A 19,320-nucleotide genomic window follows, 5' to 3' on the forward strand; every position below is an offset into this window, starting at 1 on the left:
ACACACACACACACACACACACACACACACACACACACACACTTGCTGTAAGAGTAATATATACATGACACAGCAGCTACATGGGTGTTCAGGCGAAGGATGCATGACCAAGAAGCCCTCTGCTCCCTGCCTAACGGGAAAGCCCCCAGAAAGGACCAGCAGCAGCAAGTCTACAGCCCAAACGTGAACGGCATCGCCCCTGAAAAGAAGCAGGTAGCTGGACCACCCTCCAAGAGACACTTGAGCTAAAACTCAGGGGAAGGGTGCAGTGACGGTACATTCTACTGCATATGCTTGAAATGGTACAGTGTTTTCCTCCAGACTACTATAAATAATTTTTCGTGCTTTCTGAAAAAAAGATTGGTGAGGGCATATAGTGAAATCATATCATAAAGCAGAGCATAATTTACCCTCTGCGGGAGTTCGGTGGAGCGAGAATACTTATCCTTTGGCCAACAGAAAGCAAATCTCTCAGAGCTCCATGGCAGGGACTGTAGGAAGCCCAGGTGAATGCTCTGCTGGTAAAAGCTGCCTATCCTGCCCAGGTGAGAGAGCCCCTGAAATGGGTGGGCACGATGGATGCCTACTGTCTAACTGAGCCAGGAACGGTTCCATTGATGGGGATTCAGATCACCATAGACACTCCTGAGCCGAGCGATCCTATCCTCCAGGTTGGCAAATACTTTTAGAAACCGAAATGGCTTTACCCCTGTGACTTCTTTCCAATGCAAAGCTGTAACTTACTCACAACACAAATTATAAACATATAGACCATATATACAGATTTTTTTTAACAACCACAAATAAAAAACACTCTACAAAACAAAACAAAACAAAAAAAAAACAAAGACAGTGAGTCGAAGCCTTTTCATTGTCGGAGTCATGCCTCTGGGCTTGCCTTGGAGCCCTGCCCCTCGCTCAGTCCTGCCCCTGCTCTCCCGGTCCTGGCGGTCCCTACTCATCCTCCGCGGTAGCTGTCAGAATCCCCTTGTCCGTCAGGTGAGACTTGAGCGTGTTGAAGATGTGGAGCTGCTGATCTGGCCGCAAGGTCAGGAACTGCTGGATCAGTTTACTCGGGTTAGGGCCCCTGGAACAGGATGAAGAAACAGTGCTGAGTGAGCTGGGATCCAGCCGTTTCTACGACCTGATTATTCAAGTGGCTGCTCTGATCTCTGGATGAGAGGGATGTCAGAGAATCCATACAGAGTGACAAATAAAAACATCATTCTCATTTAAGAATGTAGATAAAGCTACAATTCTAGAACTGCACAATGCTTTAAAAACCCACCCACTGGGCTCAGATGGAAGGGCACTCTACCTGATAAAGCTGGCGATGTATACGTTGACAAAGGTGGCCATCAGATACTGGCAGTCAAAGCGATCCATGATGCCTCCGTGGCCAGGAATGGTATTGGCAAAGTCCTATCAGAGGCGAAGGAAGGAGGGGGGAGCCTGGACTCAGCCAATAACCAAACCCCAGCCCAATGGTCCCACCCAGTGTCCAGCTACTGTCCTGGCTGGATGAGGGCAAAACACTGAGAAGTATTGAATTGAATACTGAGGCTATACTAGGAAATGCTATTACTCAATTATAAAATATTCTTTCGAAGATATGATATAGCACTTCAAAAACTGAAATTCAATGATCAAATTTTCTTAGAAACAATGTATTGAGTCATTGGGAAAGTCAGGATGCATTTTTGCATAGAAAAATATGTCATAAGTTTCCCAATGACCCAGTATTTCATTTAGCCTGCCTAAATCTGGGGCATGGTCAAGAGCAGCAATTAATCATCAGGGTGTCTAGCCTGGTACTTTAAAGAGGGTCATGGCTGATGGGGCCTGATGGGAAGAAAGACAGTGGATGGGTGAGGTGGGAGTGAGATGAGAGGAACACAGAAAGGAGTTTTCCTACTTTGATTTTAAAGGCTCGTTTAAATCCACTTGCGAAGAATCCTCCAAAGGGGCCGATGAGCGAGGCGAAGGTGGAGAGGGCGATGCTGTGGATCTGGAAGGGGTACATCCGGACCGTTTTCTGAGGAGCATAAATGGAGCAAAGGTCAAGGAGTGCACAAGTGCAGCCTGACTACACATTACCTGAAGCACTTTTGAAACGAATTTCATGTATTTTTAAATCAGGAAGAACAGTGAACTTTTTTCCATTTTTATACATCTCTAGCGTCTGATTTAATGGAAGACATTACGATAATCTGCATCTAATCTGTTGCAATGTGTTGTTTTGGTGGGACTATGTGATGAAATCCAGCCTTACACAGACATGCAGTTGAAAAAAAGAAAACTATTTCAGCAGCCTTCTCAGATCATGGCAAGTATTCTTGGACACTATACCAGAATGTGACAAGTGGTTGTTTCTTCAACATTAGGTAGTAACATGAAACTGGAAATCCTACTGAGAAACTTCATTTTTTAATTTTTGCCATAAGACACATGCGCTTGCCAGACAGAGGGGAAGTAAGAAATTACCTCCCCCACCTACAGAGCCAAAATAGCTGTCAAGAGAGCGTAAGCCTGAAGAAATTACCTCCCCCAGGGGATATGTCCACACCACAATCCCTTTGTGTCCATTTTCCTCTCAGGATTCCGAGAACACACGCATACATGCCCAGTGTGTTTTTCAAGTCACCCAATCTGGGACTCAAACTGCAGAGTCGGCCATGTGGGATCCAGTACCTTAAAAGTCATGCCATCTCCTGGTACCTTGATGAACTTTTTGTACCCTCATTAAAATCCACTGGTCTAGGGCCAGCAGGTGGCAAGATGGTTAAGGTGCTGGATCCCACAGGGCCGACTCCATTTGAGTCCTGGAGCCAGTATCCCAAAAACACACTGAGCACGTGTGTATGCATGCCCAGAATCTCTAGAGGAGAATGGAGAAGGGACTGTGATATGGCCATATCTCTGGAGGGTGATTACTCACCTTTTTTCTTTCTCGCTGTCTCTCTGGTAAGTATATATGCCCTGTGGGGGGTAATTCATTGGACTACACCCTGTATTTTTTTAAGTTGTATTTTTCTTTTTTTTCTTAATTAAAGAATTATTTCATTTAACTTTTATTTATTTATTTATTTGTTTGTTTGTTTATTTCAATTTGACCAGAGAGGGACAGAGAGAGAAAGAGAGAGAGAGAAAGTGAGAAAGCAACCCGCCAGGTCCAGGACTCGAACTGCAATTGGTCATGTGGGAATCCAGCACCTTTAACCACCATGCCACCTACTGGTCACTTAAGTTGTATCTTTCTATTCCATGAGTAAGAAAGAAACAGAGATAGAGAAACACAGAAAAAGCAGCCTTGGTAGAGTCCTGACACTATGATCCACCTCTGGCCCCAGATCATGAGCCTCCGGCTCAGGGCAGTCTCCAGACACAAAGCAGCAACCCTCCCACGTGGGTCTGCACTGCTGCCTTGCAGAGTGTGGCGTCTCACCTCTGTGCCACCATTCCTGACCTTGCAGTCTATCTTGCACTTTGCATGGACTTCTTTACCTCTACACCATGCACTGGCCATTTAGAAATACTGGTTCACTGAGTTATGCAAGTTCCCAAATGTAGACACGTTTCATTATACAATGTCAAAATATCATGTTAACAGCACCACAGACCTCACTGGAAGACCCTTTAAGTATGAGGAAACTGTCAAGCTCACAGCGCTTTCCAAAACTCTAATTTGAACTTGAAAGCCAATTTTTATCATTGGTAACAATTACTGTCAGTCGTTTTCCTCGAAGTGACAGGCTTGCTTCATTTTTGTTTAATGGTTTTATTTATATTTTATTCATGATAGTTTATGAATGCACTCTCAAAAGAAAAAGAGAGAGGAGGAGGGGCGTAGGGAGGGAGAAGCACTATCGGCAGGGTCTGGTCATGCCCTTCCTTCAGCCCATCGGGACCTCAGGCATGTGTGAGCGCATCTGGTACATTTCAGGTTAACGGGGCCAAGTGTGCAAACCCATGGTCAGCCGTGTGGCTTCCAGCACTGCAGTCCAGTATGCTACTGACTGCAACACAGGGCAGGGCCTCACCTCATCATTTTCAATAAAACTGTCTGCCCGATACTCAAGTGTGAAAAACTCTAATTTGGGAGTTCTTTTTGAGTAAAAAATATGTTTCTAGAAAAAAAAAAAAGCAGCTAAGAAAAAGGGAGGGGGAAGACCAGCAGTTGGCGTAATGGCTATGTCACTAGACTCCCATGTAGTCAACCGCAGTTCGAGTCTCGGACCCAGTGACTTAAACTAACGTTGGGCGCGCGCGTGTGTGTGTCTAAGATCCCAAGAGAAGAATGGAGAAGGAATTGCGACATGGCCATCCCCCCGCGGGGTGATTTCTCGCTTTCTGTCTCTCTGTCTCTCTCTGTCTTTTTAGCAAGTGCATGTGCCCTATAGCAAAAATTTCTCCAAAAAAAAAGCAGCTAGTTCAACTCACAACAAAAACAACAACTACACACATGCTTTTCCTTTAGGAAACACTACATCAGTATTTAACAGAAACGTTCTACACATACGTCCCATTTTTGCCCAGAGTATTAAAAAAGGTGTGTGTGTAGGGGCCGGCAGACGGTGTGGTGATTAAGGCGCTGGATCCCAAATGGGGGACTGCAGTTAGAATCTCGGACCAGGTGGCCTGAGAAACACACTGGGAGCATACGCATGAGTGCCCAAAGTCCTAAGAGGAGGAAAAAGGAGAAGAGACTGCAGCATGGCCACTCTCCTGGGGGAATGATCTCTAATTTTCCCTCTTTCTGTTTCTGTCTCTCTCCAGAGAGTATATGTGTTCCATGGTAAAAATCTTCAAAAATAAAATAAAATTTAAAAAGGTTGTGCATGCAAAAAGTCAAGATTAATATAATTACTAATTTTACTATTTCAAAGACATTCAAAGACCGGTCCCATAGCTCAGTGGTTAAGGGAGTGGGAGCCTACGTGGCTAACAGTGGTTCGCAACCTGGACTTAGGAGCATAATAAACATGCTAAGCACATGTGTACACATGCCCCAAATCCCCGACAGGATAGGAAAATGAAGGAGAAGGGATTGCAGCATGACTGTGCCCTGTTGGACAATGCTTTCTTTCTCTTTCTCAAGTGACTGCATGTGCTCACCGGGGAAAAAAAAAAAATTCCTAAGAGCAACTGGCATATTTGTACAGCAAGTGTGTGGCCTGAAGGACCCACAGCCTACTGATGGAGGCGGTGCCACTACCTGGACTCATACGAAGTTGTCGGCAGTCTTACCCACCACTGTTTTTGCCCCATCACAGCAGATGTCAACAGAGTGAAAAAGGTAAATAATGTCATAGAATGATTATGAAAATGGCTGTGACCTCACAGAGCCCCCTTAAAGGATCTCAGGGTCCTCCAAAGACCCACAAAACACACTTTGAGAACCACTGGTCTCAGGATCAGAAGGTGGAGGGAAAGTCTCCCCTGCCCCGGCTATAATTATTCTCCTTCATCCCAGGGCTTATGGCTTTGGGAGGAAGGGCGCTAGTTGTTGTGGAGGGCAGCTGAGAGGCTCTCTGTTTGTTGTCACTATCCCATTGGCCCCAGAAACTGTTCTCCCCACGTGAGTGGCACATACCCAGCCAATGACCGACTGGATCACCCCAGGAATGTTGTACTCCTGCAGACGAAACAGGTCTGAGGGCTCACAGTCCACAGTGAAGCTGTTGGTGTCGTTGTTGTACTCCACAGGACAGACGAAGCATCTGTACCCGGACATCACGTAGGACAGCTGAGGGTGCAGAACAGACAGGCAAGGAGACAAGTTCCAGCCATCGGGCCTGGTACACAGACACCTAGTCTGGTCACACTCCCTCTAGTGCCTAGCACCCTGCTAATCGCACGCTCTGGGCTATATCAGAGGTTCACATTTCACCATGTGTATGTTACCCGAATTAAAAAAAAGAAAAGAGGTCCACAGCCTGCTCAGGGTTCACCAATATCAAACAGCCAGGCCCTGGAAGAATCCAGAAAAAAGACCTGAAGGGATTTGGGCAAAGAACTACAAGAAAGTTCTCTCAACTGGAGGACGATGGTCCATTGTGCTTGAGACCTCTCACTCAGCAACGCCTGCAGGGAGGCCATGGGGGCAGGGGGCAGGGGGCAGTGAGAGGCAGCCAGCCAGGAGGAAGAAGGCCACAGTGCAATTAAGTGAGGGGAGGTTGGGCCAGCCTGTGGTATGGTGGGTAAGGGGCTGGATCCTATATGGCCAACTGCACAGTTTGAGTCCTGGACCTGGGGGACTTCAGAAACACACCAGGTACTTGTGCTTGTGTGCCAAAAATCCCAAAAGGAGAAAAAAAGGAATTGCAGCATGATCATTTTCCATGGGAGGTGCTTTCTCACTTCCTCTTTTTCTCTCTCTCTCAGTCTCTCTCTAGGAAATTCACAAGTCCTCTAGCAAATGAAAAGTAAATCAATAAAAAGCTAGGGAAGATCAGCACTAAAGATACCAGACAATACCAAAAAAGGGAACACTGGCCCAGGTTCAGAAGCAAGAAATGGTGCTCTCCAAAGTGCTGGAAGATAAGATCGCCCACCTCTGGGCAGGCACACCGAGGAGAAACCCTGAGGGTGGTGCGCCCACCCACCCACCTCACCCCTCACTACTGGGTATCCCGCACCAAGTGCCTGACAAGGGCACTGCCTGCTGTCTAGCACCTGCCTGGCTGGAGAGGGCACACAGGCACATGGGGCCCCTGCTCTTCGAGTGCCAAGACTTCGCCTGAAAACTGGCAAGTAAAGGATAGCCAGCACTGCCCGTGCCAAGTTCTTGGCCCTAGGAGACATGCTCTCTAACCCTGGACTGGCTTCTGTAGGTGGTGTGAGGCCTCTGTCCACTTCTCCCCACCTCCTCTCCTCCCCCGCTCCCCGGAGCCAGCACCTACCAGAAGGCCAAACACCACAGTGGCAAAGAAGCCGCCAATGAACCCTTCCCAGGTCTTCTTCGGGGAGAGCTGTGGACAGAGAGTAAGTTCTTAGCAAGAATATTTCTATAACTCTCGCTTTGGAACCATAATGACTGAAGAACCTCTGCCATAAACCCCCAGTCTACTACCACATCACCTGCTAAATTCCCCCAGATGTGGTTTCACTGTTCCCTACCTTATACACTCTTATTCCTTTCTGTCAAATATTTTTATTTCAAAACTATATAATAACACACTCAAATCCAGATCAAAGCTCCCAAAATATGCCTATACAGTGTGAAAACTACTTTATCAGCTCTCTCTCTCTTTTATTTAAGTAAGGAGTTGTCAATGTTTCTCTTTGTTTTTTTCTCTTAAAATTAATTCATTATCGGACTTTACCCAGGAGGGCATGAAGACATGGCTGTAACAACACACACCAGCTAGATCTCCTCTCTGTCTCCCACACTGATCTACATGTGTTGAAAGTATCACCCTCAGGCCAGCCAGGTGGTGTGCTGGTTAAGGCAGCTGGATCTCAAATGACCAAGTCCGTGGTTCAAACCAGGGCCCAGAGCCTTAAAAGACACACTGGGTACATGTGCATGGGTGCCCAAAATCCAAAGAGGAGAATGGAGCAGGGGTGGGGGTGGGGTCCTCACTTTCCTCCATCTTTCTTTCTCTAGCAAGCGTACATGCCCTACGGCAAAAACTAAGAAAATGAAAAGAAAGTACCACCCTCCTCTCACGGTGACAATTCATGTTAGGGTAATCCACTTACCTTGATGAGTGGGGTTCGACCGAAGAAAAAGCCAAACATGTAGGCCATGATGTCATTACAGATCACACAAGAAATGGGGACAATAAACCTAGAAAATGAATCCAAGTAAGGATCAGCGCTACCAAGGTGACAGCACCTCAGAAGCTCCCAAAACGATGCCGTTTATACATGCCAGTACGAAAGTAACCCATGAAGTACTTGTAACCCATTAAGGAGTAAGTTTAAAAGAAATACCGAAAAAAGTCATACCTAGCACCTGGTACGTAGCAAGCCCTCACATTTTATTAAATGACTGCTGAATAGCAGCCATTATACCATCCTATAAAAAAATGTCACTTGTTTATCTTTCATTATGAAGTAATATTATGTGGTTTTGGCTTAGAAAAAATATGTCATGGCTTTTCCCGACAACCCAATATATTCATGTGATAATACAAATTTAAACTATAAAAGAAAAAACTGTTCCCTTCTTCCCCCACATTCCTGTATCTCTATTTCCAAATACAACCACTTTTAGTCATTTCTAAGATTTCTTCTTTTAGTGCTTACCTCCATAATTCTAAATAATTTATTTCATGTCTTTCAGGGGTCTTCAAAAAGTTCATGGGAAATGTGAATTGTGAAAAACCTCTGCGTTGATTTCAGAATGTTCTGTGCCAACATAAACTTGTACTTGTACACTGTTTTTCCACAAACTCTCTGAACTCCCTTATAGTTTTATAATTTACTTTTTTTTTTTTCACTGCCAGAGGGAGCCTATGCTCACTAGAGAGAGACACAGAGAGAAAGCACTCCCCCATAGGGTGAGGTCACTCTGCAAATCTTGGTCCTCCATTTCTCCCTCTCATCAGGATTTCAAGCGTGTATGCACATGCACCTGGCATGTTTTTCAAGTCATTAGCACTAGGATCCAAACCATGATCAGCCATGTAGAATCTGCTCCCTTAACCACTGAGCTACAGGGCTGGCCCATACTTTATTTTTCGTTTATCACATTCATGATAGTGAGCACATGTGTGTGCATGTGAAAGACACAGGCAGGCAGGCGAGCACCCTTAACAGAGTCTCATCATGCCACGATTCCCCTGCCCCAGCGCTCCAGCCGGACAAGATCTTAAGCACCTACCTGCACACATGCCCTGTGAGTTCCAGATCAACCAGGGATCTGAACCTGTGGCAGGCTGTGTGACAGCCAACACTACGGCTCGGCACCCAGCCACCTGCACCACCGAGGCTAAGTCCACTTACTCTTCACTATTCACTAGCTCTAGTGAGCGCGGCCTTCTCCTAAGGCCCTGTTGGGATGCAAACTCCCAAGATGCATAGCTGGAGGCCTTGCTCCTGTCTCCCACTGATCTGGTTACCCCACCATGAAAGAGCAGCTCCACCACTTTCCCCTCTCATCACTCTCTTCTCATTGACACTTTAAGTTCTACTACAGTTTAATATAACACATAAATCCCAACACTCCAGCCCATTGACTGCCGGCAGTCTCTTCTGACTTCCTATCTATCAGGGAGGAGTTTAGAGCATCCTTACTCCACCCACTATCCAACCCTACCACACAATTCACGTTCTCAAGGCTTCTTACACATAGTCTCTGCTCTATAATTAAGTCTTATAAGGTTGAGTCTGAAACTAATACTTCCAGATTTGGGTATTACTATAAAACCAAGTGGTATGTTTGACCCTAAAGATGAGACCTTAACATACATGCTGTTCTTAAATATCTAACAAAAACAATGAGTTGAAAGGAAGGAGCTCGTACCTCCCAAGGCCATTGCAATTGTTTTAAATGTAGTAATGCCCAAGGCTAACATTTATGTGAGCTAGCCTCCACCCTAAGAACTTGACGCATATTTAGTAATTTATTTTTCAGGAGATGAGTACTAGGGCATCTAACTCTGAGATCTGGAAACAAAGGAATGGTATGGGATCTTAACCACAAAACTAAGTATCTCCTTCTTTATTTTATTTATTGATTTTGGTCATTTGCCAGAGGGCATGTGCACTTGCCAGAGACAGAGAGGGAGGAAAAGTGAGAAAGCACCCCCATGGAGGATGGTCCCACTACAATTCCTTCTCCACTTCTCTTTCCTGTCAGGATTTTGGGCAGATATGCACTGGGTGCAGGACTCTTAACAGTACAGTAAGCCACGTGGGATCCAGCTGCCTTAATCACCTCGCCATTGGCTGGCCCACCTCATATATACCCCAGACTGCCTCTGTCTTTTCTCTACGATCATTTTGTTCCTTTAGTCAGTCTGCTGATTTCTATAATGCTAATAGGTTTCCTGTTGAGACTACTTTTATTTTAAAATAAAATCTATCCAGTAATAGCACAGTATGCCCTGACTTACTGTCAAGTTCTATTGTATATAGTTGGATATAGTTTATCTATAATCATAAAAGACATAGGTTTGTCTTTCTTGTTTTTTCCTTCTTCAGCTTTGGAGTAAAAGTCAGATAAAACCCAACTGCTAATCCATTTGGTCCTTTTCTTTTTCTGGAGGCAGAATCTTACACAATTTTTGGAGATCTTCTATTGTTACTGATCTACGCAAGTTTTCCTCTTCATGCTTTTTTTTTTTTTTTTTTTGAGAGTTTTTGCTATAGGGCGCGTGCACTTGCCAGAAAGACAGAGAGAGACAGAGAGACAGAAAGCGAGAAATCACCCCCGGGGGGATGGCCACGCTGCAATCCCTTCTCCTCCATTCTCCTCTCGGGATCTTGGGCACACACGCACACGTGCCCAGAGTGAATTTAAGCCACCAGGTTCAGGACTCGAACCATGGCTGGCTACATGGGAGTCCAGCAATGTAGCCAGTATGCTATCTACTGGTCCCTCTTCTTCATGACTTTTAATAACTTATATTTTGCCAGGAAATCTTGAACATCCTCTCTAGATTTCAAATGCACTGCCATATGGTTGTACTCTTTAAGTACCCTGTACCTGTTAGAAGAGGGGCAGTGGTTCTTTTCTTTCTTTCTTTCTTTCTTTCTTTCTTTTTTTTTAATTAGCTTTTTTGCCATAGGGCACATGCACTCACTGGAGAGACAGGGAAAGGGAAGTGAGAAATCATCCCCCAGAGGGTATGGTCACGCTGCAATCCCTTTTCCTCCTGGGACTTCAGGCACACAAGCACACACACAGCATGATTTTCAAGCCACCAGGTCTGGACTCAAACTGTGGTTGGCCATTCGGGAGTCCAGTGCCTTAACCACCACGCCACCTGCTGGTCCCTAGAATAGTGGTTCTCAGAGTGGGTGCTGAGCAGCAGCAGCAGCATCACCTGGAAATGTAATAGAAATTCAAATTCTCAGGCCCCATCCTGGGTCTACTGAGTCAGAAACTGAAGTGGAGCCCAGCGGGGGATTCTGGTGTGGCAGGGGGTGTAAGAATCCCTGGCCGGGAAGTAAACCAGGGTTCCTCAGTCTGCCTGTACCTGGGAAACACCCAAAAAATTAAAGGGCAACCTCCCCCCACCCACAACACACACACTGACTTCACTCACCAGATCATTCCTTCAAACAGGTTGTGGATAACTAGATGTGACTGGGTTACGACAATCAGTAATGTTACGTGGGTCCAGCCAAACTGCAAAAGAAGAAAAGTTAACTCTACCCGTCAAGTTTACCTTGAAAGTCTCTTCAGGGTTGGCAGGTGGTGTGGTGGTTAAGGGAGCTGGACTCCCACATGGCTGACTGCGGTGTGAGTTCCAAACCTGGCGGCTTGCTTTCTCACTTTCCCACTTTCTCTCTCTCACTCTCTCACTCTGTCCCTCTCCTGTTAAATTAAAATAAATAAAATTAAATAAAATAATCTTAAGAAAAAAAAAGAAATATCTCTTCAAAGAACAACAAATACCAAGTAGAAAACTGCAGAAAAACAGGTAGGAAACATCTGTTTTTGTACCTAACTCACTGGAAACAAAAATGTACGGATCGGGCCTCCGGGAGTAACACTTTGTTCCCTTCTCCCCGACCCCTAGGTACAGTCCCCATCAAAGTAGGGACCATAAGTCCTGAGAGTCAGTGAGTCCTTCCATGCTTGAAAGCCTGGGTAGCTTTTGTTTTCTTAGCATGAAACACTCAGAGCGATGTTCTCAAGGTGAGGCAGGCAAGGATCGGTGCAAGGTGATATACCGGTCTGTGAGCGGTGTCCGAAGCTTTCAGCCTGAACCTTACCTGGGGCCCACCTTCGGAGTCGTAGTGGAGAGACTGCATAAGCAACAGGGACTGGGCCTAACGCAGAGCTGCCAAAGCTAGTGGGCACTTCCTTCATGTCTAGGCTCCGTATGCCCACACAACAGGCTGTGCTCCAGAGCTCAGGTTTCTCACGGAACACATAAAAGGCTTACTGAGTTTCTGCAGGACTTCCTTTACACCAGGAATTCTCTTTCTCACATACGTACATGCACATGTGTGCACACACACACACGTCCCTTACCATGTAGAACTGCAGTCGATAATGCTTCTTGACCAGACTCAGCACAAACATGCAGAACCCTAGAGTGAGGAGAGGAGGAGAAAGGGCAAAATGAATGACATTCTGCATGTACCTTTGTCTTAGTCATCTCTAGCTGTGCTAAGGGGTCCTTTGGCTTATTACTTCACAGTGTTCTTCAGTGCGCAATCTCAAAGCTCAGGAGAGAAAAGCTAGTTATCCAGAGAGTGAGGAGGAATAAAATAACTCCTTCAAGACAATTAAAGGAAGCAATATTTACTGGGTTGTCGGAAAAGTCATGATGCATTTTTGCCTAGAAAAACAGAAAAAGACATTATAACTTTTCTGTATAGTCTTATAGCTCACATTCAATTTAGGATCCTGTTCACTAGGTAGGAATGTTTTGTGCCTAGACAATGGCCAACAGACTACTTTCCGTTTTTCTTTTTCAATGCCAAGGATGTGTGCATGTGCCAGAGAGTTGGGGGTAGAGGGTGGACATGCCACAGTCCTTTCTCCTTTATTCTCTTCAGGATTTTGGACACACACACACACACACACACACACACACACATGTTACGTGGGTCCAGCCAAACTGCAAAAGAAGAAAAGTTAACTCTACCCGTCAAGTTTACCTTGAAAGTCTCTTCAGGGTTGGCAGGTGGTGTGGTGGTTAAGGGAGCTGGACTCCCACATGGCTGACTGCGGTGTGAGTTCCAAACCTGGCGGCTTGCTTTCTCACTTTCCCACTTTCTCTCTCTCACTCTCTCACTCTGTCCCTCTCCTGTTAAATTAAAATAAATAAAATTAAATAAAATAATCTTAAGAAAAAAAAAGAAATATCTCTTCAAAGAACAACAAATACCAAGTAGAAAACTGCAGAAAAACAGGTAGGAAACATCTGTTTTTGTACCTAACTCACTGGAAACAAAAATGTACGGATCGGGCCTCCGGGAGTAACACTTTGTTCCCTTCTCCCCGACCCCTAGGTACAGTCCCCATCAAAGTAGGGACCATAAGTCCTGAGAGTCAGTGAGTCCTTCCATGCTTGAAAGCCTGGGTAGCTTTTGTTTTCTTAGCATGAAACACTCAGAGCGATGTTCTCAAGGTGAGGCAGGCAAGGATCGGTGCAAGGTGATATACCGGTCTGTGAGCGGTGTCCGAAGCTTTCAGCCTGAACCTTACCTGGGGCCCACCTTCGGAGTCGTAGTGGAGAGACTGCATAAGCAACAGGGACTGGGCCTAACGCAGAGCTGCCAAAGCTAGTGGGCACTTCCTTCATGTCTAGGCTCCGTATGCCCACACAACAGGCTGTGCTCCAGAGCTCAGGTTTCTCACGGAACACATAAAAGGCTTACTGAGTTTCTGCAGGACTTCCTTTACACCAGGAATTCTCTTTCTCACATACGTACATGCACATGTGTGCACACACACACACGTCCCTTACCATGTAGAACTGCAGTCGATAATGCTTCTTGACCAGACTCAGCACAAACATGCAGAACCCTAGAGTGAGGAGAGGAGGAGAAAGGGCAAAATGAATGACATTCTGCATGTACCTTTGTCTTAGTCATCTCTAGCTGTGCTAAGGGGTCCTTTGGCTTATTACTTCACAGTGTTCTTCAGTGCGCAATCTCAAAGCTCAGGAGAGAAAAGCTAGTTATCCAGAGAGTGAGGAGGAATAAAATAACTCCTTCAAGACAATTAAAGGAAGCAATATTTACTGGGTTGTCGGAAAAGTCATGATGCATTTTTGCCTAGAAAAACAGAAAAAGACATTATAACTTTTCTGTATAGTCTTATAGCTCACATTCAATTTAGGATCCTGTTCACTAGGTAGGAATGTTTTGTGCCTAGACAATGGCCAACAGACTACTTTCCGTTTTTCTTTTTCAATGCCAAGGATGTGTGCATGTGCCAGAGAGTTGGGGGTAGAGGGTGGACATGCCACAGTCCTTTCTCCTTTATTCTCTTCAGGATTTTGGACACACACACACACACACACACACACACACACGGCCAACATGTTTTTCAAGCCACCAGATCTGGAACTTGAACCACGCATTTGGCCAAGTGGGATCCAAACGCCTTAACCGCCATGCCACCAGCTGGTCCATGTTTTATATTTTAATACTGGGTGTCATTCGCAGAGCCAAGTACTGCTCTCAGGATGATCAAAATTAGGTCAGACTGAAATTCAAGTCATAATAAATTTCTCACATGCCTCTAACCAGCAGCAATAAAAAACCATTAGCATAACAAGAATTAGTGTACAGCCTTAACTAAGCTGGTGGGATAGCACTTCACTATTCGTCAAGCTTTAATGTATTTGATTTAATCCTCACAGTCACCCTGCAGCTTTAGACCACACGAGCTAACTGAGAATCAGAAAGATTAAATTCCCATTCCCACTAAAGCCACAGTGTCTTCATTTTTTTTTCTAATTTGCCCGAGGGTATGTATGCTTGCTGGAGAGACAGAGAGAAGGAAAGTGAAAAAGAACCCCCATGGGGGTTTCCATTTCTCCTTTTAGGATTTTGGGTACACATGTATGTGTGTGCATCTGCATGCGCCACACACACATGCCCAGTGAGTTTCTGAAGCAACTAGATCCAGGACTCAAACCACTCAGTCCACCAACTGGAATCCAACGGGATTAGCCACCATGCCACAGACTAGCCTGAGTCTTTTTAAACCCAAACCCAGTCAAACTTCCACTATACTATGATGTCTCTTAAGGTGGTCTCCTAAAATGTTCAATCCCTGAGCCAGCTGGTGGCACTGTGTTAAGGTGGCTGGACCTCACATGGCTGATCGCATGGTTTGAGGTCTGGATTGGAAGCTTGAAAAATATCCTAGACACATGTGCATGCCTGTCCCAAATCCCAAAAGGAGAAATGGAGGAGAAGGCATTGCAGTGTGACCATGCCCTGGAAGGCTAGGGGAGCATCTTTCTGTCAAATGCACAAGCCCTCTGGCAAATTAAAACAGAAAAGGATGGTCAATTCCTGGATGACTTTTGTTTGGGTCACACCTCAGAACCTTTGAGAGAGTCAGGATGGGACCATGATCCGCTATCCTTCAAAGGACATATGGCACACACTGAGGCCTCTGACAACCCCGTGACACTCTTGGCCTCCATTTCTCTTAGTAAAAAGCTACTGTAGATTGATGGAATGCCGTTTTGTCAACTCTGTTCCCATGCTGGTTGGAGTTAATGTTATAAAACTTGACTAACTAAGAGACTATGAACTAAGAGATTCTACTCGACAGACACAAAAACAGCACAGACACAAGAACCGGTCAGCGGTTAATGCGTACCTGTTAGGTAGAGAGTGAAGGAAATGAATCGGTGGTATTTACTGAGAATCCGCAGAGGCTCCTCTCTCTGGACCAGGGTGAAGAAGTAATCCGTCACTGTCTCTCCATAGAAGAAATAGTTTACGCAGAGGAGAAAATACCTGCAAATGCAGCCGGTCAGTCTGTGGCACACAGGCGGCCTCTCCCTGACACTGAGGCAGCAGGAAAGCCCCAAGAGAGACAGAGGACAGGAGTCCACCTGTCCTCGAGACCCTGGGAACAACTCACAGAGAGATGAGCTAACCACGGTTCCTTGCTCTCTGGTAACATTTGGTTAAGAAATTTATCTAGAAATGGTGGCAGCTTTCAGTCTGATTATCTAAAACATGGAACTCAGTTTTGTCCCTTTTGTGGTGTTTCCACACCTGATCTAAGGACATTGGTTATGCCTTAGATAATGGTTTGATCCCCCCAAGGGTTCATGTGTAGAATGTGGAACCTAATGTAATGGCACTGGGAGGTGGTGAGGTCCTTAAGAAGTGAGGACTAGGGCCAGTAGGCAGTGTAGTAGTTAAGGCACTGGACTCCCACATGGCTGACCATGGTTCGAGTCCAAGACCTGGTGACTTGCTTTCTCTCTTGCATATGCTGTGTATAACAAATTAAAATAATTTAAAAAATAAATCTTAAAAAAAAAAAAAAAGGAGAGAGAGAGAGAGAAGTGAGGCCTAATGGATGGTGCTTGGAGCACAGGGACACCATATTCATGAATAGATTAATAGTGTGTCAGGAAAAGGAGCGGACGGGACCAGCAGTTGGTGTAATGGCTATGTCCCTGGACTCCCATGTAGTCGACCACGGTTCAAATCCCGGACCCAGTGGCTTAAACTCACGCCAGGCGCATGTGCGTGCTTGCCCCAGATCTCAAGAGGAGAATGGAGGAGAAGGGATTGTGGTGTGGCCATTCCCTCTGGGGGGTGATTTCTCGCTTTCTGTCTCTCTGTCTCTCTGTCTTTCTGGCGAGCGCACGCGCCCTAAAGCAAAAACTTTAAAAAGGAAAAAAAAAAAGTGGACTACGAAAGGAAGATCCACTTTCAGTGTGGGCAAGCACCATCTAATCACCTGGGAGCACAGAAGGGACACGCAGGGGCAGTGGGGTTTCAGATAACGGCTGGATGAACTGTTCAGCCACCAGAGTCATAAGCCAGATAAAACCTCTACTTATTTTTATTATTCACCCAGTCTCGGGTATTTCTCTTTAGCAGCACAGGAACAGACTTATACAACACTCCTGCCTTAAGAAGATCCTCCAAAATGCGTCTCCCCCTGCCGGCCTTGTCTTATTTCCACTCTTCCCAACAGGAACGCTTCGCTCCTGTCAAAATGGTGTTCTCCAGCTTTGCCACTTGTCTGCTCTGCTCCTGCCTTCCCCCTGCCTACGACATCCTCTTAGCTTACCCAGTTTTTCATTTGTTGCTCAAATACCATTTTCTCCACAAAACCCTGCATGCCCTAACACATCTGCCTCCCCCGTGTCTAGTGGAATGCACTCATTTCACAGAGCAATTAGTCATGCTCCATCCCTAAGCAGCTCCTTCTCCGATGCCCGGCTCTGACACGTAAACCGTTCAGCAGCCTTGAGTCCTCACTCATTTACATCCTCTCTCCTCAATGGCCATTCTGTGAGGCGCGAAGTCATGGCTCTTGTCCCCCTGTAGCCTCTCTGCTGCTTCTAAGCATGTACTGTGCAGTCACCATGTCCCCTCCACAGGGCGGGGAAGAGGAAAAAGATTCTCTTTTCCATTTTTAAAAAACTGTTAAGCTAGGGCTGGCAGGTGGTGTGGTGGTTAAGGGTGTTGGACTCTCACATGGCTGACTGTGGTTTGAGTCCTGGACCTGGTGGCTTGCTTTCTCACTTTTACTCTCTTGCTCGCTCTCACGCTGTCCCTCTCTGGTCAAATTAAAATAAACAAATAAAAATAAATAAAGTTAAGTAAAATAATTCTTTAAAACAAACAAAACTATTAAGCTAAAAAACTCCCATATTGGGTTTATTTTCTGATACACGGAAAAAACTTCCTTTGAAAATGGCGACAGCCAGGAGTCAGATCCCCTCAGCATATGACCAAAATTCGAAACACTGCTTTCCATCTATTAAATAGCAGACCCACAGCCTAGTGATCCCACATGGCCAACCACGTGGCTCAAGTCTGGCGCTGGTGGCTTGAAAAATATGCCAGATGTGAGTGCACGCGTGACCTGAGAGAGTGGAAAAATGGAGGAGAAGGTATTGTAGCATGACCACCTATCTGGGGATGCTTTCTCCCTTTCCTTCGGTTTGTCTATCAGCAAGCATATGCGCCTCTGTCAAATAAATAAAGGAATCAATCAATCAATCGATGGATTGATTAATCAATCAGCCACTAAAAGGACCTACGGCTTAACCTATCTGGAGGCTGGGAGGCAGCCTGCGCTGTTGGTGTTAGGCAGTACCTTAGGAGGGGTGGGTCCAGCCTAAATCTGAGCTTGTCTGCTCCCTTGGCCATGACCAAGTTGTTGGGGCCCAAACCACTCTCTCTGGCCAGCGAAATCATGGAGTCCCTGTGCCCCAGCACAATGGGATGAGAAGAGTCAGTATCTGCCTCAAGTCTACTCAGCATGGTACCGTGCTCTGCTCAAATGTCACCAGCTTAGAACATGGTGGCCCATACAGCAGAAAGGGGTCTCCAACATCATCTGCACTACAGGCTTTCATTTCATTTTTACTTTAAGGCAGTGCAAGCCCTCTCCTAGAAGAGAGGAAAAATGCAATTTCCCTGGTGGAGCCCAGATCCTGTGCCTTCAACTCACCCTGCCCACTTGGGCACCCTGGGTGCCACTGAAAGACCAAGTTCTCCCATCACAGTTTGGAGACCACCAAGCATCAACCATCTGTCCTAGACATGTTGAAACCATGCTCCAGAGATAATACCAGCACCAGGCCCAACAACAGTGGCAGGATACTACAGCATGAAAAACCTACTGAGCTAGAAAAGGGAGCCATTGAGCAGAGTCTGAGGGATCTCCTTACTGAGCCAAATGCATTCACAGATGCAGATGACCTGGTTTCCTCTGAAGAAGATTCCAGACTCCTACTAATTACTAAAGATGCTTCAAAGATAGCTAGGTAGTCTGGCCTATAAAATACTCGGGTCTCAAAGGTTCTGTGGAATCTGTGGTGACTGCCATGCCTCCCACCCACCATCACTGAGAACGCTTGCCACAAAACAAATCATCCTTATCTGTTGAAGGTCCCTGAGGTGGTCAAGAGCTTACCAGCTGAGGGTCCTGAACCAGGGCAGGTCATAGGAGTGGTAGACGTTGTAGCCAATAGTGATTATCTCATGAAAACACTTAATCTGAACACACATCACCTGCGGAACACAAAAGTTGGAACATTGGCTGCCTTTCCCAGATCTTTGCAAACAGAAACCAAGAGGTCATGGGCCTTCAAGAGAAACCACTACTTTAAAGAAAAATTTCAGGCCTAAAATGACTCTGTTCTCCTCTTCTCTTTTCTCCCACACTGTCCCATTATGTCATAGGAAGTAGATCGAATTTCTCACAATAACAAACACACCCTGATGTTTCAATTAACTTTTTATTCTAGAACCTCCCAGGACTCAACTAATCCCTTCCTCCTTTGACTTTAAATATTAATAATTTAAAAACCCCAACTACTTTGCTCGGCGTCCAGCTATCAGAGCTCTCTTGACAATAGGAGGCATCTCAGCGGACTAAGACTTCCCAATGAAAGCTCTGTGCTCATTAGTGAGGTCCCAGGATGACAGAAAAAAAAAAAAAAAAAAAAAAAGTAACAAAAAAAAAAG

General features: G+C 45.7%; 1 protein-coding gene across 1 annotated transcript in view; it reads right to left on the minus strand.

Annotated features, from left to right (window-relative positions):
• Positions 1–64: 64 nt before the first annotated feature.
• Positions 65–19,320, minus strand: part of LOC102482204 (phosphatidate cytidylyltransferase 2) — a gene marked incomplete at its 5' end in the record, with an annotated part of 21,259 nt that continues 2,003 nt past the window's right edge. The window contains 10 exon segments of the mRNA XM_014581855.2: positions 65–1,087; positions 1,319–1,422; positions 1,916–2,035; positions 5,594–5,746; positions 6,903–6,971; positions 7,705–7,792; positions 11,220–11,302; positions 13,599–13,657; positions 15,473–15,612; positions 18,767–18,864. Of these exon segments, the coding sequence (XP_014437341.1) occupies positions 955–1,087; positions 1,319–1,422; positions 1,916–2,035; positions 5,594–5,746; positions 6,903–6,971; positions 7,705–7,792; positions 11,220–11,302; positions 13,599–13,657; positions 15,473–15,612; positions 18,767–18,864 (1,047 nt within the window).

Source organism: Tupaia chinensis, unplaced genomic scaffold, assembly GCF_000334495.1.
Source record: "Tupaia chinensis unplaced genomic scaffold, TupChi_1.0 Scaffold140845_1, whole genome shotgun sequence".
Lineage (NCBI taxonomy): Eukaryota > Metazoa > Chordata > Mammalia > Scandentia > Tupaiidae > Tupaia > Tupaia belangeri.